This window comes from Mchenga conophoros, linkage group LG23 (genome assembly GCF_057382185.1).
Source record: "Mchenga conophoros isolate Kocher_MC1m ecotype Shallow Benthic linkage group LG23, M_conophoros_male_GT1.1, whole genome shotgun sequence".
NCBI lineage: Eukaryota > Metazoa > Chordata > Actinopteri > Cichliformes > Cichlidae > Mchenga > Mchenga conophoros.
The window spans coordinates 45,631,143-45,655,529 of record NC_140547.1 but is presented as its reverse complement, the minus strand read 5'-3'; the positions used below and the strand labels follow the sequence as shown (position 1 = coordinate 45,655,529).

The 24,387-nt window shown below is 41.4% G+C and overlaps 2 protein-coding genes across 2 annotated transcripts; both read right to left on the bottom strand.

Annotated features, from left to right (window-relative positions):
• Window positions 1-8,583: 8,583 nt before the first annotated feature.
• Window positions 8,584-14,648, bottom strand: LOC146548128 (uncharacterized). Its single transcript, XM_085266219.1, has 7 exons — window positions 14,572-14,648; window positions 14,261-14,366; window positions 12,501-12,571; window positions 10,435-12,400; window positions 9,978-10,136; window positions 9,843-9,896; window positions 8,584-9,413 (listed from the first exon to the last, which is right to left on the bottom strand). The coding sequence occupies exons 4-7, from the start codon at window positions 12,095-12,097 to the stop codon at window positions 9,166-9,168; spliced, it is 2,124 nt and encodes a 707-aa protein (XP_085122345.1). The 5' UTR covers window positions 12,098-12,400; window positions 12,501-12,571; window positions 14,261-14,366; window positions 14,572-14,648; the 3' UTR covers window positions 8,584-9,165.
• A 6,032-nt stretch (window positions 14,649-20,680) lies between these two features.
• On the bottom strand, window positions 20,681-24,029 carry LOC146548127 (histone-lysine N-methyltransferase set-1-like). The gene is made up of 5 exons (XM_085266296.1): window positions 23,502-24,029; window positions 22,688-22,808; window positions 22,442-22,604; window positions 22,131-22,323; window positions 20,681-20,809 (listed from the first exon to the last, which is right to left on the bottom strand). Exons 1-5 carry the CDS (start codon window positions 23,538-23,540, stop codon window positions 20,681-20,683), a joined length of 645 nt encoding a protein of 214 aa, XP_085122422.1. The 5' UTR covers window positions 23,541-24,029.
• Window positions 24,030-24,387: the final 358 nt, after the last annotated feature.

The window sequence follows — 24,387 nt, the reverse complement described above, 5'->3', positions numbered from 1 at the left end:
GAAGAAATACTATGACTCCATACAAATACAATGCTTTGGAACAAATACTATGATTTGGCACAAGTACTATCATTCAGTACAAATACTATGATTGGGCAGAAGTACTATGTTTCAGTACAAATACTATGATTTAGCAGAAATACTATGTTTTAACATAAATACTATCTTTTGGCAGAAATTCCTGCTAAAAAGGACTATTTCTGCTTTTTAGCAGAAATACTGTAATTTGGCATAAATACTATAATTTGGGATAAATACTATGATTTGGCACATATAATATATTCAGCACATATATTATAAAATAACAGAAATATTATGATTTGGCCTCAAAACCATGATTTTGCACAAATACCATGATTTTGCAAAAATACTATGATTTAGCAAAAATACTATGATTTAGCAGAAGTACTAAGATGTAGCAGAAGTACTTTGTTTTAGCAGAAATACTATGATTGAGGAGTAATACTTAAACATAGGAGAAATACTGATACACAGACACACATACACAGACAGTAAAGGGAACAGGAGCTGTGGAGAGTCTGGGCTTGGTATATGTAGGTCAGTTAAATTAGCTGCACCTGCTGTAGTCAGCCCTTACACACACAGACACAGAGAGAGGTGTGAGTTTTCTTCAGTGTATTTCTGACATTCAGGATTCCACTCGAACAAATGGCCATAATTTCCTAACCGTAGAGGCTAGAACGGTCATTCAGGCATCGTTTTATTCAGAAGAGATGGGGGAATCTTCAGGTCTTCATAATTCAGAGATAAAACATAAATTATTAAAGATATATGACTTGTAATACACTGTAACTGAGTAGAGGCGAAGCAAAAACTGCCTTGACTTGTGCTCAAACAACCTTTGGTAACTCTAAATCTATATGGAGCATCAAAATCATTCTTTCACCGTAAGAAACAGCAGGCTTTGGTGAACAGTCATGGAAATTTTCAGGGCTCTGTGGAAATCCATCAAAAAGATATGACGAGAGAAAAAAGTGCCTCATTTCCAGAAATTGAAATCTGATGAAATCTGAGCGAGGGACAAATTTCCTACCCTCAAACAAGTCCAACTCATTTCAGAACGGTAATAGGTGAGAAAGAAATTCTTGAATTGTGAGCGTCAGGAGTGTCTGAACATATACGGGGACAAGCCTCATGTCTTAACTTTGCTTCGTTAAGGAGATATGACAATTTGAAAATGCCTCTCATTACAGAAATCCAGCGGTGATTTTGAACAAACTCTCCATTGAGTTTATATGGAGAGTTTTCTGACTTTGTGTTACTCTGAGGAGATTTGCAAAATATCTATGAGTCCCACAACAATGATAGGGATATTTTCTGAAAGCCAGCAAAAATACCTAAGTTTTGATGTATAATTTGTGGAAGTTGAGTGAAAATTGAGCAAGTAGCAAGAAGTTGTTCGGACATGAAGAGAAGACTGCAAAACCTTCAGTGGCACACTGGAAGCCAAGAGCATAGCAACCATAACAACGCATGTATTTTGTGAAAAATCACAATTTTGCAACTGAAAACTTTAAGAGGCATAAAAGTAAAACGGTAAAAGATTTGAAAAAGCTGATTTATACCTGAATAGCCCAATAATTTGAGAACATTTTAAAGTTTGAATGGTTGCTCTATGTGAAAATATGAGGAAGTAGTTAAGTTTCAAAAACAAGCAAATTTTAGCAGAATTGCAGAAGTTTCCCATTCATTTCAAATTAAAGGAAAAAAGCTTAATATTTTAAAAAGTATAATAGTGAAAAATACCAAAAGACATAGCCGTCATTAGCAGAAATAGCAGAATAGTTTAAAATTTGAACGGTGAAAATAGCACAAAAATTGTGGAAGTAGATCCACGGCGAAAAGTGTACGGAAACATCAAGAAGGAACTCAATAGTGTGGATGCTTAAAGCATCCACACAATAAAGAGAAACAGGATCTCAATAGTGTGGATGCCTACGGCATCCACCCAATGATTGACAAACATGTTTTTACAAACTCAGTGTTGGACTTGGATCAGCAGGATAAGCTGATGTTTAAAGGCATTTGAGTCTCGCTGTATGAGAGTCCAGTTCTTACTCAATATTTATGGATGATGTTCTTTCAGTGTTGCACTTTGTTTGGCACAAAATGAAATTATTTGGCCTCTCAGATGCTTTTAGAGATTCCCAAATGACTGATGATGACATCTCTGGGGTCTGATTGATAGAAAAAAAAATGTCTTTGAGACCTTTTGTAACTGACAAACTCTTCATCTGCTAACAACACTGAGTTGAATCTCCATGGCTGATAGTTGGAGCAGGCATCAGGAATACACATTGAAAAAACAAGAGGAGAAATCACCAGAGTCTTATAATCACATTCTGTAACTAAAGGGAGACGTTTTTCTATACAAATATATGTTTTATGGACATTAGAAAAAAAAGAGTATTGATGTGAAGCAGGATTATGAAATCTCCATACATCAGCCAGCCCATAATTATCAAGAAAGCTCTGAATGACGCATGCTGACTTTGGACTAAGTGTACTTTTGTGTGAACTGTGGTCCATAGCAGATAATGAGCAGTTTAGGTCTCCCTCAAAGATGATATTGTGTGATGACATATTGGGGAGCCGCGCAAAGACATTAGTGAAAAATCTGTGATCGTCCCAATTAGAGGCGTAGATATTTGCTAAGATCAAATGAAAACCATAAACTATATTTTCTGCACTTAAAATCCTGTAATTTTCTCATAAATCGACAGTGCGGCTTATGGATGAATTCTGGTTGTGCTTACTGCCCTCGAACTGATTTTATGTGCTACACGGCGCTCAGAAACCTTTCAAAAGATGTTTTGGTACGACTTTGCTCAGCTACGAGGCTGCACCGCTTGATGGATTGTTGGAGCATTACAGCTACGAGGAGCCTCGCGGAGTGATACGTACTCTGCTTCAACGTAATATTACTGTATTGAGTGTGTATAAGGACCATAAATGGCACCTGTAAGAGACTCGGTTACAAAGAGGATTTCAAACTCCAGGCTGTCAGTCACGCAGTAGAACCTGGGAACAGAGCAGCTGCTTGTTATTATGCTCAGCGTCTGTTTACATTTTGACTGCACGATTGTGAGCTTTTTGTTATGCACAAACACAACATTGTTTTCTTTTATTTATGGAGCATTATTATTTAATAAATGCCGATCATTTATTTCTGAGTAATTGTTTCATGTACATCTACGCTGTATGTTAATAAATGTGCCTGTGTGAGATTTGGGAAACAGCTTTGACTAAGAACTCTCTTTTTGTTCGTACATTCTGGCTTTAAAAATATCGAGATATATATCGTATATCGCCATCCAGCTAAAGAATATCGAGATATGAACTTTGGGTCATATCGCCCAGTCGTAATATTGCAATAGGTTGTCCGTTAAACTCAAGCGGGGCTTGGGCCCTGGCACGGCGTAGCCACACAATCCTGGTAGTAGTGACGCTCGGCTATGACGGCGTGCGGGTCACCAGCTGGCTTTCTCAGGATAGGGCTCCTGTGTGAGCGGTCGACAATAACGTCTTTATCCATACCCAGCACTTCACGTAGTAGCACGGATACGGCCGTGGAGGAGCTCGAGTCCAGGCCCTCTGGGATCCCTATGATGTGGATGTTAACTCTCCGCTTCCTGCCTTCATCACATTTATCCTTCAGGTCAGACAGCTCCTCCTTCATACTCTCTACTGTAGACTGCAGGGTGGTCACCTCATCGCTCCACATTGACAGCCCATCCTCAGCTTCTTTCACTCTAACCTTTACTCCATCAACTTCGCCGCACGTCGCCGCCATGCTGTTAGCGATCTCATTTCTCAGTCCTTGCACGTCAGCCCTTATATTGTCAAAATCTTCTTTCAATGCATTTCTGACTTCTTCTTTTAACAGCGTACTAATGTCCTCTTTAATGGATTGAAGAAGCTCCAATTTTAGAGCAGTAGGATCCACACAGCTGTTTTTGATCAGTTTGAGCCTGTGTGGTTTGATCAGGTGGAGGAACGATGTGATGCTATAAAGACATCATCTTGTCCAAATGAAGTTGTTCCAACACGTGTTTAAAAAGATTTTAAAGGTTGTTGGTTCCGACATCTTAGCGATTTCTAACAGCAGTCTTAGTTCAGGTGTTGTACAGCCTGTTTTAAACATGCTGTTGTACAGCCTGTACTAAAAACCTGATCTGGATCCTCTGTCCGCTCAAATTTCAGGCCTATTTCAAAGCTTCCCTTCCTGTCGAAGATTTTGTAAAAGATTATATTTGTTCAGCTGCAATCTGTTGTAAAGGTTTCAGTCTGGTTTTAAAGCTCTTCACAGCACTGAAACTGCACTTTGAAAAGTTCTTAATGATCTTTTATCAGCCACTGATCAGGAGACTCAGCTGTGCTTTTGGATCTGACCGCTGCCTTGACCACAGCATCTTGACCTCACCATTGGAGCATGGCGGCATCAAGGGCGCTCTATTAGACTGGTTCAGCTCTTTTATTAAATCGCATTATTACATTTGGGGCTTATATTTGACGGCAATTTGAAAAACAGCTGAGCTCAGTTGTACAGCGGTCTTTCTTCAAACTGAGGCTTTTATCTAAGGTGAGATCATTTATATCTTTTAAAAACCTTGAACGGGCGATCCACGTTTTCATGATGCCCCAGCTGGATTATTGTAACTCCTTATATGTTGGAGTTAGTGGGACCTGCCTGGCAAGACTGCAGCTGGTCCAGAAAGCTGCAGCTCGTCTTCTGACACAAGCTCAAAGACATTTATCGTCCCAACAACCACATATACGCTGGTCCCTCGCTGTAACACAGTTCACCTTTGGCGGCCTCGCTGTTTCGCTGATCTTTTTTGTGCAATTTTGCATGTTTTTGTTTTTTACAGCGCATTGTGTTCTGCGTCCTGATTGGCTGTAGATCATTGTCAGCCAATCTCGTGCCGTGTCTCCTGTACAGTACAGAATGTGTTCAAATTTACAGCAGTGTGACTCTGCAGTGCTGCACTGTATGTTTGTACGTTTTGTCCCAACAAACAACAATGATGACGAGACGTTTTGCACCTGTGGTAGCAGCCAAAGGCAGAGGAAGATGCTGACCATCATAGTTTCAACAAGGAGGCAAAAAGGTTGTAGCTGTCCACAACAAGAACATCGTAAGGATGGAGTCAGCTTTGGCTTTGTGGCTCAGTGACCGCAGGAAAAAGAACATCGTGCTGGACACCAACATTATCTGCAGAAAAACTCAAAAGCTTTATGAAACTTTACCTGACAGCGAGGAGCCCAGGCCATGGACGAGTGCTCCTCACACAGAACCAAGCTCATTTAATGCCAGCAAAGGCTGATTTGACACGTTTCAGAAACACTTTGCTTTCATTCTTTAATAATGAACTTATTTTTCTATGAAGGTTTGAACTTTGTTTAAACAAGAGAGAAAAGTGTGAAAATGTTCATGCCTGTCTGAGAAAAGTGTAGAAAGTGTGCAGTGAGGGTTTAACCGCCTTAAAACACCTATAATAATTGTAAAACATAAAGCTGCTACTTCATTCTGAGACTTATTTTTAGAACGTAACTCGATAAACGAGCGACCGCAGTACTGTATTGTGTTTATTTTGAAAACTCTCAACAGGATCTTCAGATTTATTTTGAAAGCTTTATCTGGAAAACACAAACACATAAGCAGGAAACAAAGAGCGTGATATGAAACGATAGACGTTTTCATATGGTCATCATATATACATCATTCTATCGAACAGCCCCAGCTCCTGCTGTCAGTCTCTGTAAATCTGCTCTGAAAACACATTTGTATTCACTGGCTTTTAATACAGCATGAGAGTTATTTGATATTTGATGTGTGATATTAATATTAGGAGTTATTTTAATAGTTATTTTGGATTCTTGTACAGCACTGTGGTCAACGCTGCTGCTGTAATTAATGTGCTATAAACACATAAACAATCTGCAGTTAAACATCCAAAACTAAAGATGTGATCGCTGCCTTTAGAAAATGTGCTGATGCACAAGATATCAGCTCCATTAAGGTGGAATGTGGCCGTGTTAGAAACATGTTGGAAGAAGTTTGAAGCTGAAACTGTGAAGCTGAGAGTGAAAGAGCTCCAGCGTCTGTCACAGGAAACTTTCTTATTTCCACACTGATGAAAGCATCAAGCTTTGATTTCCTGCTGCTTTTATTGAGTCACACTGTGAAACTGAGCCACAGCTGAACCAGCATCCCTGTACAGCAGACACTTACAGCGCTTGGCTGCTTCCATTGGACCCTCTGCACAGAGCTTCAGTTTCCTCTTCTGGTCCCAAAGTGCAGAACAACAAGGTTTCAAACAGCTTCGTTCCAGCAGCATCAGCCACAGACATGCAGAGAGAATCCTTTGGTTGTGTTGTGTGTTTGCATATCTGCTGTCTGTGTTGCTTTGTGAGGATGGATCATCTCCTGCAGCTCCAGATAAACAAGCTGCACCTGAACCTGGTAGCTTCACTTAGAAGACACTTGTGACGGGAACGTGTGAGAAGTTTTGTGCAGACAAGTGTGGATTTAGAGTGTGGGACGAGCTCTCCACAGTCTTTGTGGAGATCCACATTCTGCATACTGCCTGTGAGAAGCTGCAGACATTTGTCCTCCAAATCCACTGAGCAGCTGCTCGTGGTGGTATTAGCTTCATGTGTGCGTGTTAGCATGAAGCCTCGGTCACACTCTGCTGTGGACACGGTCACGGACAGCTGGACGCCTGATGGACGAGTCGTCCTTCCTGTTAAACTTCTTTGAGCATGAGAATAGCATGAGAAGCTCAGTGGACACTGTTCAGTGTTTTAACTCTCGCTTTCACTTCAGCTTCACCAACAACAGCACAAGCAGAGCAGCCCACTGCCTGCATGGCTGGGACAGCGCCCCCTGGCGACTGTAAACCACTACAACATGTAGACGGCCGTCTGCAGGCTGGATGTAGCACCACCGCAGAGACGTGCTGCAGCTCTGTTTAGTTACCCAGCTGACAGCAGAGGCTGTAGTTTACTGTTACCAACATGGAAAACTGAAGCTTCACCAGCTGGAGCTACAGAGCTGGAGAACAAAGGAGACTGAGAGGCCAGAATGATGTGGGAGGAAACATCAAGAGCCTGTTTGAAAGGAGACACATGTGGATGCTGTGCCAGTCTGTGGTCTGTCAGAAGTCAGCTGAGTCACACTGCAAGAAGCTGCAGAATCTCAGAGGAGGAGATTTGGAAGTGTTTGTGGGACAAACTGGACTCAAAGAAAGAAGATGTTTGTGAAGTCTTTGGTGGAGGTGAGCAGTGTGAAGCAGAACACATGCAGATGAATCAGGAGGTCAGCATCAGTGTCTCCTTGTGGTGGACGGTAAAAGAATCAGAGCCAACGCTCCCGTCCACCCTCGGCATGAAGCAGTGCTGTTTCTGAAACAGGAGGACAAGTCCAGAGAAGACAGAGGAAGCAAAGATGAGGGTGGGACAGGACAGCAGGACTTCCTTCACACCTGCAGCTCCATCACACTGCTGTAGGTCCTCTTCATCACACATGTACCTGCAGCCTGTCTTCAAGTCCAGGAGTCACCTCCACACAGTGTAGAAGCCTCCTGTGCAGACCATGGAGTCCAGCCTCTGTCAGGGAAGTCGGCACTAAAGCCTGAAAGACTTCAATCTGTCTCTGCTCCACCCGAGTAAGACCAGCACCGTACTTGTTGTGCATTCAAGGAGGGAACATCAGCACTGCATCGTGGGAACAACACCGCAGGAACAAAGACACAGCACGGCCGATGAAGGACGATCCACATTCTGCATACTGCCTGTGAGAAGCTGCAGACATTTGTCCTCCAAATCCACTGAGCAGCTGCTCGTGGTGGTATTAGCTTCATGTGTGCGTGTTAGCATGAAGCCTCGGTCACACTCTGCTGTGGACACGGTCACGGACAGCTGGACGCCTGATGGACGAGTCGTCCGTCCTGTTAAACTTCTTTGAGCATGAGAATAGCATAAGAAGCTCAGTGGACACTGTTCAGTGTTTTAACTCTCGCTTTCTGATGGGTTTAGATTTTATTATTGTCATTTGTATTAGGAAATATTTAACCATATATTCTTAGAGGTGTATAATCAATTGTGTAGTGATAGGATGTGTGATCTTTAGCAGGTTGCAGGGGCTTGGTGTGTATTCCACACTGGAATGCACACCCACATCCTGGGAGCACGAGAGAGGTCGTACCTTCTCTTATTGTTTTATGGTAGGATTAACGTAGCTACGTCTGTTCTAGTCTAAGTGCTTTTTGTTTAGATGAACTGCTGGACTTCCTCACCATGTTATCTAGGGTGAACCATCTAGGGTGAAGGGGGGTCTACCCTCTTCCTGACCAAGGATGTTATATGACCCTTTGATCAGCAGTACCACACACACACACACACACACACACACATACGGGTCTATGTGGTATGGCGGGACTATACTACGTCAATCCGCCCGGTGGTGGTTTAAGTGGACTACCCTTTTGAAAGGACTTAGAGCCAAGGGAGCGAGGTTAAAGTGTTCGAAAAAATCTGAAAAAAATTTGGGTCACTTCAGACCTCATACACTCCCTATAGAAGTCTAGATACACTGATACACACCAACCAGACTCTATTGTGTTTTCTGGAGACATTGTCCACTTGACAACAATGTGTTTTATGAGGTCCAAAAAAAACAATATTGGGTCTTTAAAGGGACAATGATGTAATATGTAAATAGCTCATCATTACCATGAATACACATCTGACAGGACACAGGATTACTGGAACATCATTTTATTAGTGTTCTTGGATCTGAACATTAATTTTAACCATAAATAAAAAAAGAAATCTATGGACAAAAATGCCCACGCTTCCCACAGAAATATAAAAATATAGAAAACAGAAAAATTAAAAACATTTAAAATGAATTTTAATAGTTTAAAGGTAAATATTAAGGGGAGAAAATATGCATTTATAATTTTTTATTTTAAATATAACCCGTCAAAAAAACCCTAAATAAATTAAATGTAAAAATTATGAAATACAAACTACTTCTGTATTTAACAAGAACTTTTTTTTCTTTAAACAGAACATCAGTGTTAACAACAATTGGCAATCTGACCAAGATGTAAAACCACAGCTCTCTAAACAGTTATTTTAGTTCATTTTTTTCTGCCTTTTTGCAGTTAATCCTCTGTTTCTTACAAAATCTCTTATGTTTTGAACTGTTCTTCCTGCCAACACCGGATCTTCTACCAATTTGCAATGACTGCATTCATTTTTGGTGGCTAGTTTCCCTTCGTTTATGTGGTCTTTAAAATGCCTCATCACTGCAGCAACCTCAGCCTTGGACCACATGTTTTTGGGAGCTCTTCGGGAATTGTGGGATTGAGCAGCATTTTTCTCTGGAAGATATATAAAGTAGTAGTAGTTAAAACAAACAAAAAACCAAACAAAAAAAACAAAAAACATTTGGTGGTTAAAAGAATGGATGCTACCCTGTACTAACTTCTGAAATGTGTTGCTACCATCAATATCAAAACGAGCTAAAATTCTCTTTGAAAATTTATCAAATTTCTAAAATGAGACATTTAGTGTTCCGCTGTGAATAAAAGACTGAATAAAAAGTTGAATAAAAGTCTCTTGATGCATGCTCAATCATCCAGGTAAGTAAATCCCAAAACGTTGATTCTGTTAATCTGGACGTAGCGTTTTCAGTGGGAGAAACATTTTGTCACTCATCCAAGTGACTTTTTGCCACCACTCTGCAGTTTGCCATATGTTGCAAAGTGATGAAACAATAATAAGCTTAGAGAACCAACTGCACCCCTTACCTTCAGAGGGAGCAGCAGTCTCACTTGCTGCAGGCATTGTGAGTGGTCCTTCATCTGCTGATTACACAATTTGATTAAGTTTTAATATTTGTAACAAACATTTTATCCACAGAAACCAAGCTAGTGGTAACTTACCACAATCTACAGTGTCTTGGAGCTGCGCTGTGTTTGTGGAATCAGCTACTGCATGTACAGGCTCACTGGTGCCACACGCCAACATTGTGAGTGCTGTGTCATCATCATCTGATTCACTCTCACTGTCCTTTGTTTCAGCATCACTTAATGCAATTTCATCTGAGAAATTGTGGGAAAACCCCCCCAAAAAACCAAACACAAACCCCCCAAAAACCTCACATTAACAACGAGATATGACAAAATACAGAACAAATACTGGAAATTATAGTACATAGTTTTACTATTTAAGGCCACCACTCTGCAGTTTGCCAAATGTTGCAAAGTGATGAAACAATAGACTTCAAGAACCTTAAATCATGGACATTTAACAGAATGGTCTGTGCTTTTAGGTTTTAATTCGGTTGATAAAGCATAATATTCAACTACTGCCCTAATATTTGCTCCTTTCAATACAAACCTTCTATTTTGATCTCATCCAGTGATTTCCCCTGGATCTGGGAAAGTTGTCCTTTTTCCAGTGTTAAAAGCAGTTTGGAAATCTTGGCCAGCTGTGTTGTGGGAACTGGTAATCTGTAGAATTCGCGGTGAACGCGGATATCATGACCCAGGAAATCTGCAACCTGATCAAGTTCGTTGTTTTTCAAATTAAGGACTTGTGAGAGTGTGGCAACATGTTTTCTGAGCTGTGTCGATCTTAGATACTCAGGCTGCTTTGCTCCACACTGGTGTGCATGAACACGCAAGGAGTCCATTCCTCTGTAATGACTCATTGATCGGGGTCTTGCAAAGAGGTAGATATTAGTGGCACAAATACCACAGTCAGGCCTCCTACTAACCAGTAGTGACAGAGCATCCAGCATGCTTGGTGTTAGCAGAACTGGAACATTTCTGTCCCTTTTTCCCATTATTTCTATTCTACAGAAATAGTTACAGAGTCTCTGTTCCATTTCTGAGAGCCCCATGGCAACATCTGTGTGGAGTGCTGTTTTGTCTCTTTCAAGAAAACTTTTGAGGCGCATCTTTGAAACCTCTCCAGAACGTCTTCGGTTGAACACAATGATTTGTGAGAGTGTAACTTGTGCAAGTTGGGCATAATTCTGAGCTGTGGCTTCGTTCTCCAAGCTGCAAAAGGCACTTTCTGCAGATTTTTGAAGGTAGTGATGGAGAATCCGAACATCTTCTGTAAAGGGCAATGTTGATGGCTTGTTAAACTTTGCCTCACTCAATGTGTTCAAGGCACGGTGAGACACCATCTCAGACCATTTGGAGACATACAACTTCTTGAACGCATCAGTGGACTTGATTAGGGCTTCATCCTCTGTCATGAGGGCACGACAATGGATAATGTCAGACATTTTATGCAGTGTATGTCCCAGTTTCAGCGCAAGGCTTGGAGTTTTGTATGACAGTGTCTCTTCATCAAAACCTGAAACTTTCTTTACTGCTTGCACAACTCTCTGGAAATTAGCAGGCTTAATAGCTTCTTCCATGTTATGCACTGAGAATTCTGTGCGCAGACACAACAACAAACGTCCCGCTTCACGAAGCTTCTGTCGTATATAATCATACTTTGTAGGGTCTTGTCCATGTTTATTGTAGAGGGACTGGGCAAACTGAATAACAGTAAAGTCATTTCGCACAGCTGAGGCAATCTCATCTTGTTTCATAACAGCAAGAACCTTCCAGACTCCACTTGACACCTGCGGATAACACTGAGACTCCAGAGTTAAAGCCAGGCCGAGTACTTTGGTTCTTCCAGGTTCTTTATCCGTGTCATCTTTTGGTTTGTTAGGACATCTGCGGACATGTCTCCAAAGATCCTTGCGAACATACATCCCTTGACAATAAAAGCAATGAGCAAACTTTCCCTCTACTGCTTTAATCTTGGGTCTTCTCTTCACTTTCAGTGGTCCCACTCCACCATGCAAAACTGCAGCATTATGCTTAAAATTTCCCTTATTTCTCAATTTCTCTAACAGACTTTTACGCTCGTTTGAGTCTCTAGGCAGGGAAAATGCATGCACAACATCAGGAGCCGTTTTGTGCGTTTTCAGGTGGCGGGAAATTTTAGCTTGTGGTTTGCCACAAAAATAGCAGTAATTTCTTTTACTTAAAGTCATTTTTTCTGATTCAGTTTCGCAAAGCTCACTTTTATCTTGTGGCTTGTCCTTTGTCAAGTTGTGGATTAAATTCGTTGAATCTGATTGTTCATGCGCTTTGGAGATGTCATCTTGGCATAGCAGACCTTTTGATGTGCTTGGCAATAATGAGATGTCTTCATCTGAATCTTCATCATATGACTCTGAATCTGGCACATATTCTTCTTCTGATATGCTGTGGTTGCCATCATCATCGCTTGATATTTGATCCAGAACTGAATGTGGCAATCCATCCTCCCCTGAATATTCAGAAATTTCTTCTTTCTGGAATGTAAGAACAAAAGTTTTTTTAATTGATCAATACTTTAGACAGGTAAAAAATAAACTGAAAAAAAGTCAAGCCAAATATGAATGGGATACACACCTGTGTTGACTGGTGGCAATTCTGATTTGCCAATTTTGCAAGGCAAGATTTGTGCCAGACCCCTAAACAAACTGAAACACATTTTGATAGACTTAATTTAGCTTTGCAGTTCTATTTAAGTGAAGTAGTTTTTTGTCAAAGCATTGCAGTAATGTCAAATGCTGAAAAAACAAAAAAAAACAAAACTGTTCACATTAAGGATATTTTAATGACTACACATACACTGCTAATCCCCCTCCCCCCCCCAAAAAAGGACATCCCAGATGTGAATGAAGGAATTATTCTTATTAAATACTTTGTTCTTTAGGTAGTTGAGTGGCATGAAAGTGTGTAGTTGAATGTGTGTGGCCTCCAGATGCCTGTACGACTTCCCTACAATGCCTGGGCATGCTCGGGATGAGGTGGCGGATGGTCTCCTGAAGGATCTCCTCCAAGACCTGGACTAAAGCATCTGCCAACCCCTGGACAGTTTGTGGTGGATGGAGTGAGACATGATGTCCCAGATGTGCTCAATTGGATTCAGGTCTGGGGAACAGGCGGGCCAGTCCATAGCATCAATGCCTTTGTCATGGAGGAACTGCTGACATACTCCAGCCACATGAGGCCCAGTGTCGTCTCGCATTAGGTGGACCCCAGGGCCAAATGCACCAGCATGTGGTCTCACAAAGGGTCCGAGGACCTCATCTTGTTACCCAATGACAGTCAGGCTCTCTGGCAGGCACAGAAATGCCACCCCTCACCATTACTGACCCACTGCCAATATGATCATGCTGGAGGATGTTGCAGGCAGCAGAACATTCCCCACGGCATCTCCAGACTGTCACGTGCTCAGTTTGAACCTCCTTTCAGCTGTGAGGAGCATAGGGTGCCCGTGCTGAAGTTGCCAAACTTTGTGTTTTCTGGCAAATGCCAAACATCCTGCATGGTGTTGGACTGCAAGCTCAATCCCCACCTGTGGATGCTGGACCCTCAAGTCACCCTCATGAAGTCAGTTTCTGACCATTTGAGCAGACAGATGCACATTTGTGGCCTGTTTGAGGTCATTTTGCCGGGCTCCTCTTGTTCCTCCTTGCACAAAGGTGGAGGTAGCGGTCCTGCTGCTGGGTTGTTGCCCTCCTATGGCCTACTCCACATCCAGGTAGCACCTCCATGCTCTGGACACTACACTAACAGACACAGCAAACCTTCTTGCCACAGCTCACATTGATGTGCTACGCTAGATGAGCTGCACTACCTGAGCCCCTTGTGTGGGTTGTAGACTGTCTCATGCTACCACTAAAATGAAATCACCGCCAGCATTCAAAAGTGACCATAACATCAGCCAGAAAGCATAGGTGCTGAGAAGTGGTCTGTGGTCACCACCTGCAGAACCAGTCCTTTATTATGGTGAATTGACTATAATTTCCACTTGTTGTCTACTCTATTTGCAAAACAGCATGTGAAACTGGTTGTCAGTGTTACTTCCTAAGTGAACAGTTTGATTTCACAGAAGTGTGACTGACTTGGAGTAACATCGCATTGTTTAAGTGTTCCCTTTATTATTTTGAGCAGTTTATGTTATGGAATGGGGAATTGAGGACAATCCCAAGTATACCATTTTTACAAGGTCCTGCACCAATGAGGTAATACTGCATTTCTTTAATTAGACGTGACCACCCATTAATTAAAAAGGGAGCAGTGTTCATTTCAGCACGTCTTAACTTGTTGAACTCTATTAATGCTTTTTACTATACACTGTACCTATTCACTAAATGTCTCACCTTTGCACTTAAAGCCAAGCCACTTGAGGGAGGAAACCGGTCCCACACACTGAATGCACTTGTCCAAAGATGATATTGTTGTGCACACCAGACGATGATTGTGACACTGTTAGCAAAATATTGCAACATTTATTTGTTTTGGACAGTTGGAAAGGTGTGTTTTCAATTCAGTTGCAGATATCAACTAATAAACTTCGTCCATGTAAATCACATCACACCCAGGTGACTGCCAAACACACACACAGCATCCATAAAGAATGATGATAGATTAAATTATTAGTTCATTAAGTGGTACACTGGATTATATTTACCCTTTCAGGCTCTGGATGTTTCAGGTCCAGATCATTGTTTGGAAAGCTGTTTGGTTGCAGCTTTAGGCAGCTCACAGTCTTCTGAATCTGGCTGGTCTCAGTCTTCGTGTGTAACAGATAGAGAATGAAGACAAAAGAACAGTAATCTGACAGTTACTAAAAATGCATCACTCAAGAGGATGAATAGACCATTTCACTATTGGCAAATAGCGTAAGGTACACATCGTGCATGAGAAACATTCATTAAAATCTGTCCTAGGTCAATGTTACCTCTTCAAAATCTTGCACTGAAGAAGAATGCATGGCTTCTGAGCCTTGCTGAGGCATTTCTTCATCAAGATCCTGCAACAAAGAAAAGATGGCACAAAGATTAGACCAAGTGCTCTTCTTGCAACTGTACTGGGCAGTCCTGTGCTTCTGTCTTTAATTTGCATGTGTGTGTGTGTGTGTGTGTGTGTGTGGGGGGGGGGGGGCTTTCCACTCAAGAAATGTTTTCTTCTGAAAAAAATACTGGCTACAATAATTAACAACTGATTCCTTTGCAATCATCCATCCTCTTCCACTTATCCTTATCAGGATTGTGGGGTAGCAGTTTTGGGGCCTATACCAGCTACCATAGGGCAGTACAACCTGGACAGATCACCAGTCTAACATGGAAGGACAAGCATTTGCATTCACACCAAAGGGCAGTTTTGAATCACCAGTTAACCTAACCCCATAAGCTACATCTTTGGACTGTGGGAAGAAGCCAGAGTACACAGCGAGAGAGCCCATGCACTACCAGCAGTAAAAAGTGCCTAAAACAAGTTAAGTTGTATAGTACTATCTATCTTAATGTTCAAGCCTGAGTTTCAAAAAATTTCAACATAGAAACAAAGCACATGCAGTCAGCTCTGCATGCTGTAGGTCAAACTGTCAAGACATACGAGAAGACCCCTCCTAAAACCAGAGTGATGTCACCATGAAGCAAACTTTGACGGAGTCCCCCAATAACAGTGTGGTCCTCCTAAGTCACATTTGGGTGGTTAACACACACACACACACACACACACACTCACTCAGATGTTATCCAGACTTGCACTTTGAAACAATGAAAAGGACCTACAAGCCACGGTCCATGTAAATCACATCACACCCAGGTGACTGCCAAACACACACACACACAGCATCCATAAAGAATGATGATAGATTAAATTATTAGTTCATTAAGTGGTACACTGGATTATATTTACCCTTTCAGGCTCTGGATGTTTCAGGTCCAGATCATTGTTTGGAAAGCTGTTTGGTTGTGGCTTTAGGCAGCTCACAGTCTTCTGAATCTGGCTGGTCTCAGTCTTCGTGTGTAACAGATAGAGAATGAAGACAAAAGAACAGTAATCTGACAGTTACTAAAAATGCATCACTCAAGAGGATGAATAGACCATTTCACTATCGGCAAATAGCGTAAGGTACACATCGTGCATGAGAAACATTCATTAAAATCTGTCCTAGGTCAATGTTACCTCTTCAAAATCTTGCACTGAAGAAGAATGCATGGCTTCTGAGCCTTGCTGAGGCATTTCTTCATCAAGATCCTGCAACAAAGAAAAGATGGCACAAAGATTAGACCAAGTGCTCTTCTTGCAACTGTACTGGGCAGTCCTGTGCTTCTGTCTTTAATTTGCATGTGTGTGTGTGTGTGTGGGGGGGGGGGGGGGGGGGGGGGGGGCTTTCCACTCAAGAAATGTTTTCTTCTGAAAAAAATACTGGCTACAATAATTAACAACTGATTCCTTTGCAATCATCCATCCTCTTCCACTTATCCTTATCAGGATTGTGGGGTAGCAGTTTTGGGGCCTATACCAGCTACCATAGGGCAGTACAACCTGGACAGATCGCCAGTCTAACATGGAAGGACAAGCATTTGCATTCACACCAAAGGGCAGTTTTGAATCACCAGTTAACCTAACCCCATAAGCTACATCTTTGGACTGTGGGAAGAAGCCAGAGTACACAGCCAGAGAGAGCCCATGCATTACAGCAGTAAAAAGTGCCTAAAACAAGTTAAGAAGTTGTATAGTACTATCTATCTTAATGTTCAAGCCTGAGTTTCAAAAAATTTCAACATAGAAACAAAGCACATGCAGTCAGCTCTGCATGCTGTAGGTCAAACTGTCAAGACATACGAGAAGACCCCTCCTAAAACCAGAGTGATGTCACCATGAAGCAAACTTTGACGGAGTCCCCCAATAACAGTGTGGTCCTCCTAAGTCACATTTGGGTGGTTAACACACACACACACACACACACACACACACACTCAGATGTTATCCAGACTTGCACTTTGAAACAATGAAAAGGACCTACAAGCCACGGTCCATGTAAATCACATCACACCCAGGTGACTGCCAAACACACACACACACGGCATCCATAAAGAATGATGATAGATTAAATTATTAGTTCATTAAGTGGTACACTGGATTATATTTACCCTTTCAGGCTCTGGATGTTTCAGGTCCAGATCATTGTTTGGAAAGCTGTTTGGTTGCGGCTTTAGGCAGCTCACAGTCTTCTGAATCTGGCTGGTCTCAGTCTTCGTGTGTAACAGATAGAGAATGAAGACAAAAGAACAGTAATCTGACAGTTACTAAAAATGCATCACTCAAGAGGATGAATAGACCATTTCACTATCGGCAAATAGCGTAAGGTACACATCGTGCATGAGAAACATTCATTAAAATCTGTCCTAGGTCAATGTTACCTCTTCAAAATCTTGCACTGAAGAAGAATGCATGGCTTCTGAGCCTTGCTGAGGCATTTCTTCATCAAGATCCTGCAACAAAGAAAAGATGGCACAAAGATTAGACCAAGTGCTCTTCTTGCAACTGTACTGGGCAGTCCTGTGCTTCTGTCTTTAATTTGCATGTGTGTGTGTGTGTGTGTGTGTGTGTGTGTGGGGGGGGGGGGGGGCTTTCCACTCAAGAAATGTTTTCTTCTGAAAAAAATACTGGCTACAATAATTAACAACTGATTCCTTTGCAATCATCCATCCTCTTCCACTTATCCTTATCAGGATTGTGGGGTAGCAGTTTTGGGGCCTATACCAGCTACCATAGGGCAGTACAACCTGGACAGATCACCAGTCTAACATGGAAGGACAAGCATTTGCATTCACACCAAAGGGCAGTTTTGAATCACCAGTTAACCTAACCCCATAAGCTACATCTTTGGACTGTGGGAAGAAGCCAGAGTACACAGCCAGAGAGAGCCCATGCATTACAGCAGTAAAAAGTGCCTAAAACAAGTTAAGAAGTTGTATAGTACTATCTATCTTAATGTTCAAGCCTGAGTTTCAAAAAATTTCAACATAGAAACAAAGCACATGCAGTCAGCTCTGCATGCTGTAGGTCAAACTGTCAAGACATACGAGAAGACCCCTCCTAAAACCAGAGTGATGTCACCATGAAGCAAACTTTGACGGAGTCCCCCAATAACAGTGTGGTCCTCCTAAGTCACATTTGGGTGGTTAACACACACACACACACACACTCAGATGTTATCCAGACTTGCACTTTGAAACAATGAAAAGGACCTACAAGCCACGGTCCATGTAAATCACATCACACCCAGGTGACTGCCAAACACACACACACACGGCATCCATAAAGAATGATGATAGATTAAATTATTAGTTCATTAAGTGGTACACTGGATTATATTTACCCTTTCAGGCTCTGGATGTTTCAGGTCCAGATCATTGTTTGGAAAGCTGTTTGGTTGCGGCTTTAGGCAGCTCACAGTCTTCTGAATCTGGCTGGTCTCAGTCTTCGTGTGTAACAGATAGAGAATGAAGACAAAAGAACAGTAATCTGACAGTTACTAAAAATGCATCACTCAAGAGGATGAATAGACCATTTCACTATCGGCAAATAGCGTAAGGTACACATCGTGCATGAGAAACATTCATTAAAATCTGTCCTAGGTCAATGTTACCTCTTCAAAATCTTGCACTGAAGAAGAATGCATGGCTTCTGAGCCTTGCTGAGGCATTTCTTCATCAAGATCCTGCAACAAAGAAAAGATGGCACAAAGATTAGACCAAGTGCTCTTCTTGCAACTGTACTGGGCAGTCCTGTGCTTCTGTCTTTAATTTGCATGTGTGTGTGTGTGTGTGTGTGGGGGGGGGGGGGCTTTCCACTCAAGAAATGTTTTCTTCTGAAAAAAATACTGGCTACAATAATTAACAACTGATTCCTTTGCAATCATCCATCCTCTTCCACTTATCCTTATCAGGATTGTGGGGTAGCAGTTTTGGGGCCTATACCAGCTACCATAGGGCAGTACAACCTGGACAGATCGCCAGTCTAACATGGAAGGACAAGCATTTGCATTCACACCAAAGGGCAGTTTTGAATCACCAGTTAACCTAACCCCATAAGCTACATCTTTGGACTGTGGGAAGAAGCCAGAGTACACAGCCAGAGAGAGCCCATGCATTACAGCAGTAAAAAGTGCCTAAAACAAGTTAAGAAGTTGTATAGTACTATCTATCTTAATGTTCAAGCCTGAGTTTCAAACCACATAGAAACAAAGCACATGTAGTCAGTTCTGCATGCTGTAGGTCAAACTGTCAAGAAATACGAGAAGACCCCTCCTAAAACCAGAGTGATGTCACCATGAAGCAAACTTTGACGGAGTCCCCCAATAACAGTGTGGTCCTCCTAAGTCACATTTGGGTGGTTAACACACACACACACACACACACACTCAGATGTTATCCAGACTTGCACTTTGAAACAATGAAAAGGACCTACAAGCCACGGTCCATGTAAATCACATCACACCCAGGTGACTGCCAAACACACACACACACGGCATCCATAAAGAATGATGATAGATTAAATTATTAGTTCATTAAGTGGTACACTGGATTATATTTACCCTTTCAGGCTCTGGATGTTTCAGGTCCAGATCATTGTTTGGAAAGCTGTTTGGTTGCGGCTTTAGGCAGCTCACAGTCTTCTGAATCTGGCTGGTCTCAGTCTTCGTGTGTAACAGATAGAGAATGAAGACAAAAGAACAGTAATCTGACAGTTACTAAAAATGCATCACTCAAGAGGATGAATAGACCATTTCACTATCGGCAAATAGCGTAAGGTACACATCGTGCATGAGAAACATTCATTAAAATCTGTCCTAGGTCAATGTTACCTCTTCAAAATCTTGCACTGAAGAAGAATGCATGGCTTCTGAGCCTTGCTGAGGCATTTCTTCATCAAGATCCTGCAACAAAGAAAAGATGGCACAAAGATTAGACCAAGTGCTCTTCTTGCAACTGTACTGGGCAGTCCTGTGCTTCTGTCTTTAATTTGCATGTGTGTGTGTGTGTGGGGGGGGGGGGCTTTCCACTCAAGAAATGTTTTCTTCTGAAAAAAATACTGGCTACAATAATTAACAACTGATTCCTTTGCAATCATCCATCCTCTTCCACTTATCCTTATCAGGATTGTGGGGTAGCAGTTTTGGGGCCTATACCAGCTACCATAGGGCAGTACAACCTGGACAGATCACCAGTCTAACATGGAAGGACAAGCATTTGCATTCACACCAAAGGGCAGTTTTGAATCACCAGTTAACCTAACCCCATAAGCTACATCTTTGGACTGTGGGAAGAAGCCAGAGTACACAGCCAGAGAGAGCCCATGCATTACAGCAGTAAAAAGTGCCTAAAACAAGTTAAGAAGTTGTATAGTACTATCTATCTTAATGTTCAAGCCTGAGTTTCAAAAAATTTCAACATAGAAACAAAGCACATGCAGTCAGCTCTGCATGCTGTAGGTCAAACTGTCAAGACATACGAGAAGACCCCTCCTAAAACCAGAGTGATGTCACCATGAAGCAAACTTTGACGGAGTCCCCCAATAACAGTGTGGTCCTCCTAAGTCACATTTGGGTGGTTAACACACACACACACACACACTCAGATGTTATCCAGACTTGCACTTTGAAACAATGAAAAGGACCTACAAGCCACGGTCCATGTAAATCACATCACACCCAGGTGACTGCCAAACACACACACACACAGCATCCATAAAGAATGATGATAGATTAAATTATTAGTTCATTAAGTGGTACATTGGATTATATTTACCCTTTCAGGCTCTGGATGTTTCAGGTCCAGATCATTGTTTGGAAAGCTGTTTGGTTGCGGCTTTAGGCAGCTCACAGTCTTCTGAATCTGGCTGGTCTCCGTCTTCGTGTGTAACAGATAGAGAATGAATATACAGTGCATTTTTGAAGAGGCTTTTGAAACATTAAATAAACTGTATGAGAAAGATAAGTTTCAAGCTATTGTCTTTAAAATATTCACTGTCATGTATAGAGAATTTAAGGCCCTATGATTAAGAGACAAATAGTCAGTGTGATTTCTTTATTTTTTAAGCCATTGCTAAAGGAGTAAAACAATCACCTGTAGCAGCAACGAACTGTCACTAGGGCCCATTTATCTTCAAGGGACAAAATTTAAAATGAATCTAACTAAAGAGGCTACACAGCAAAATCTCCAGTGTTAAATTAACACTAGAGAGTGTCTATATGGGTCCACACAACACTGTTGAGTGTTGAATTAACACTTTTGACAGTGTTATATGTTTAAAAGTAACCTAGTCAGTTTTGAAGATTAACAAAGACTAACACTGAGCAGTGCTGATTTTCTAACACTGGAATATTTCTAACATTTTGAGTTATTTTCCAGTGTTAGAAAATCAGCACTGCTCAGTGTTAGCCATTGTTAATCTTCAAAACTGACTAGGTTACTTTTAAACATATAACACTGTCAAAAGTGTTAATTTAACACTCAACAGTGTTGTATTTAACACTCAGAGGTGTGGACCCATATAGACACTCTCCAGTGTTAATTTAACACTGGAGATTTTGCTGTGTAGAATCACATTAAACATCAATCACTGTTAAAATTTAGAAACCGAAAGCCATTTTTTATTTCTGCATACCTGCTGATATTTTTTTAGTGCTTTTAGAGGGCTTTGATGTGGCAGCCATCACAATTGCCTGTTTTCCATTAGTACCTACCCCTGTTTTTCCAGTAGGTTATAGTACCATGTAGTTTTTCAGTAACTACTGCACCAAGGTTCCAAGTGATCCAAAGTGATCAGAAAATTTGACATAGACTGAATGCCACCAGGTGGCTGGTCAATGGTGTCACTCGATAAGTTATGAGTGCGCCTCCTTCGTGAAAATCCAAGCCATCATTTTTGAAACTCTGAAATGTTTGAAATAGCGACCAAAATTAACAGCGTGATCCCTGAATTGAACACTAAAGTATAGACTGAGCAGCAGGCATTTTGTCACCTTGACGTCCATGCTTGCTGTGGCATTTATATCACTGGATGCTCGGCTGCATTGCTATAGTTACCCCAGGCACAGTAGGTGATACTCAATTTCAGTGAAAAACTAGATGCCCTAAGTCACGTTAAGCCAATTTGAGTAGGTACAAATGTAAAAATGGCTTAGGGTATGCAATTTATCAGTTCCAAAAAGTACAATTGTAGAAATACCTTGCATCTCCAGAGCCAATCCGAGTCACCATAATTATAGTCTATTTCTTCGCCTGGACTTATGTCTCTGCTTGCAAATAAGCATAGATGGGGCTTTCCATTGATATTTAATATTTTCATCTTAGCACTTGGACTGATGTGGTTGTCGTTGACAAGTCTGCCTAATGACCCATCTTCTTGAGATGCATCCACACTGTGGGGTTAGGCAAAAAAGTATTAGCTTAACTAGTTAGTTAGGAAGCTTTTTTTTTCATAAATCAAAAGCAATGTGTCATTTAATCTTAATCAAACTACACTGATATAATACGCACCACCAGAGTTTTCCATCAAACTTGAATTCAAACATGAACACCTTCAGGCTGTCATGATAAACTCTGTGTCTCCGCTCACATTCTTCTTTTGTTATGAGTTTACCTCTGTATTCCAAAAGAAAGTCTCCTTTTTGGAATGGAACAGTCGTGAAAATGCCCCGACCTGAATTGCAGAGGCATACCAAGTGAGTGACAAAAGACAAAGTGACAAACTCCAAATCTAATCCAAACTAAAGACCAACTTACCTTTGAAGGCATTTATGTAGTGGATATCAAGTCCCAGTTTGTCCCTTCCAGCAGAAACATGACAGACTGCATCCTCCCGTGGAGGAATGCGTCTCCTTCGCATGTTCTCCTGTACGATTGGCTGTATTACCAAAGCATATAAAGTATTACGATTATCGTCATCATTGTCATCATCATCAGTAGTAGCAGAACTAGCAGTAGTGTAGTTTACAGCATAAACACAGCTGACTTATTCATAGTGCTAATTTATGCCTTCTTTTAAAATGTTAAAGGCCTAGTACTCAAAATGGCGACATGTGACATTTCTGTAATGGCGACTGCAGAGAGTGATACAAGTACTGAGAAAGCTTAGGCATCAAAACTGTAAGAAGTTTTTTCTTCAGGCATATAAATAAATACACGACTAAATACACTTATACCCTTGCTTTTATTTTAGGGCTGTCAGCAGAATGACAGACATTGGACAAACTGCCCGAAATTAGCTAACAGCGACATCAGGGATTTTGACTCAGACTGCGCTGGTTTAATTGTTAATCGCGTTAGTCGCGATGTCGGCATTAACACGTTTAAGCCACAATAATGCTTTAACACCGAGTAAATCCTAACACGGGTTAGCCCGCTTTATCGCGTTGACGCGGTTAGTCGTCAGCCCTATTTTATTTACTCAATGACAAACGCTGGGGCCGTTTTACTTCTTCAAAGACTCACTAACAGTCCATAAAGCATAAATTAAACCAGTTTAATATAGGCCTGTGCACCTATAATTTCATATAGTATTAAAGTCATGGTGCATTTTACATTAAAAAAGGCTTACCTTTGTGTTTTTAATCCGTCTTCGTATTGCCGTCGACATACACTTGTTAAAGGGCACGCGCGCGAAAGTTGTGGCGCCGTTTCCTGTAGGTACCGCCTATATATATAGCCTACCAATCACAATGACTTCCGGCCGTGTGTATTGAAAATGTGTATTAAATTGCAGTACCTACACACATCCACTCTAACTCGAAACGTCGCTGTGCAATACACTGGAATACACAAAAATCAGGTGAGGGGTATAGGTGGACTTTTAAGAAAATCAGAAAATCTTTTAATTATAGTTTAATAAATGAATTTACACTACAGTTTAAGCAAATACAGGTCAAAAGATAAATAATGACCTCATAAGAAGTAGAAAAAATTATTATTTAGACACTTAAAAATGCATTTACAAGTCATGTTTTAGGGGGACACATGAATACACAGCAAAAAGTCGAAATGTCCCCGGAGCCCAGGTACAGCGCAGGTCAAATGTCAATCCATACCACATAGACGCACTCACACACACACACACACACACACACACACACACACACACACACACACACACACACAGTATTCTTTGTTCACATGTATACCTATGTGAGATGCTATATGTTAATGACCCTATGCATATTCATGTAACCACAATAAAAGGAGTGCTATGGGGAGCCTGGCTGAGAGTCTGATGGTGGTCAAGTGGTGGAACGACGCTTGGCTCCAGCCAGGTCTCCCTCATGCATGAGTAAACCAGAGAACTTTGGTGCCTTGTGTCTTGCTTTTTGCTGCGTAGCAGATTGTCCTTAACGTTCCAGTGGATAGGTTCAAACTACAAACCTATCATTAATTGGTCCTTCGAGAGCCGGATCCCTGGAGTCGACATTCACCGAGGGGAAAAGAGACAC

Bases quoted from the DNA above. Each gene is read 5' to 3' on its own strand.
- LOC146548127 (XM_085266296.1), bottom strand. From the start codon at position 23,540: ATGTCGACGGCAATACGAAGACGGATTAAAAACACAAAG. The intron at 22,605-22,687 runs GTAAGTTGGTCT...TCTGCAATTCAG, and splicing joins CTACATAAATGCCTTCAAAG to GTCGGGGCATTTTCACGACT. The intron at 20,810-22,130 runs GTATTTCTACAA...TTACACACGAAG, and splicing joins ATTGGCTCTGGAGATGCAAG to ACGGAGACCAGCCAGATTCA.
- LOC146548128 (XM_085266219.1), bottom strand. From the start codon at position 12,097: ATGACTTTAAGTAAAAGAAATTACTGCTATTTTTGTGGCAAACCACAA. The intron at 10,137-10,434 runs GTTTGTATTGAA...ACAATTTCTCAG, and splicing joins GGATGAGATCAAAATAGAAG to ATGAAATTGCATTAAGTGAT. The intron at 9,897-9,977 runs GTAAGTTACCAC...TGTAATCAGCAG, and splicing joins CCAAGACACTGTAGATTGTG to ATGAAGGACCACTCACAATG.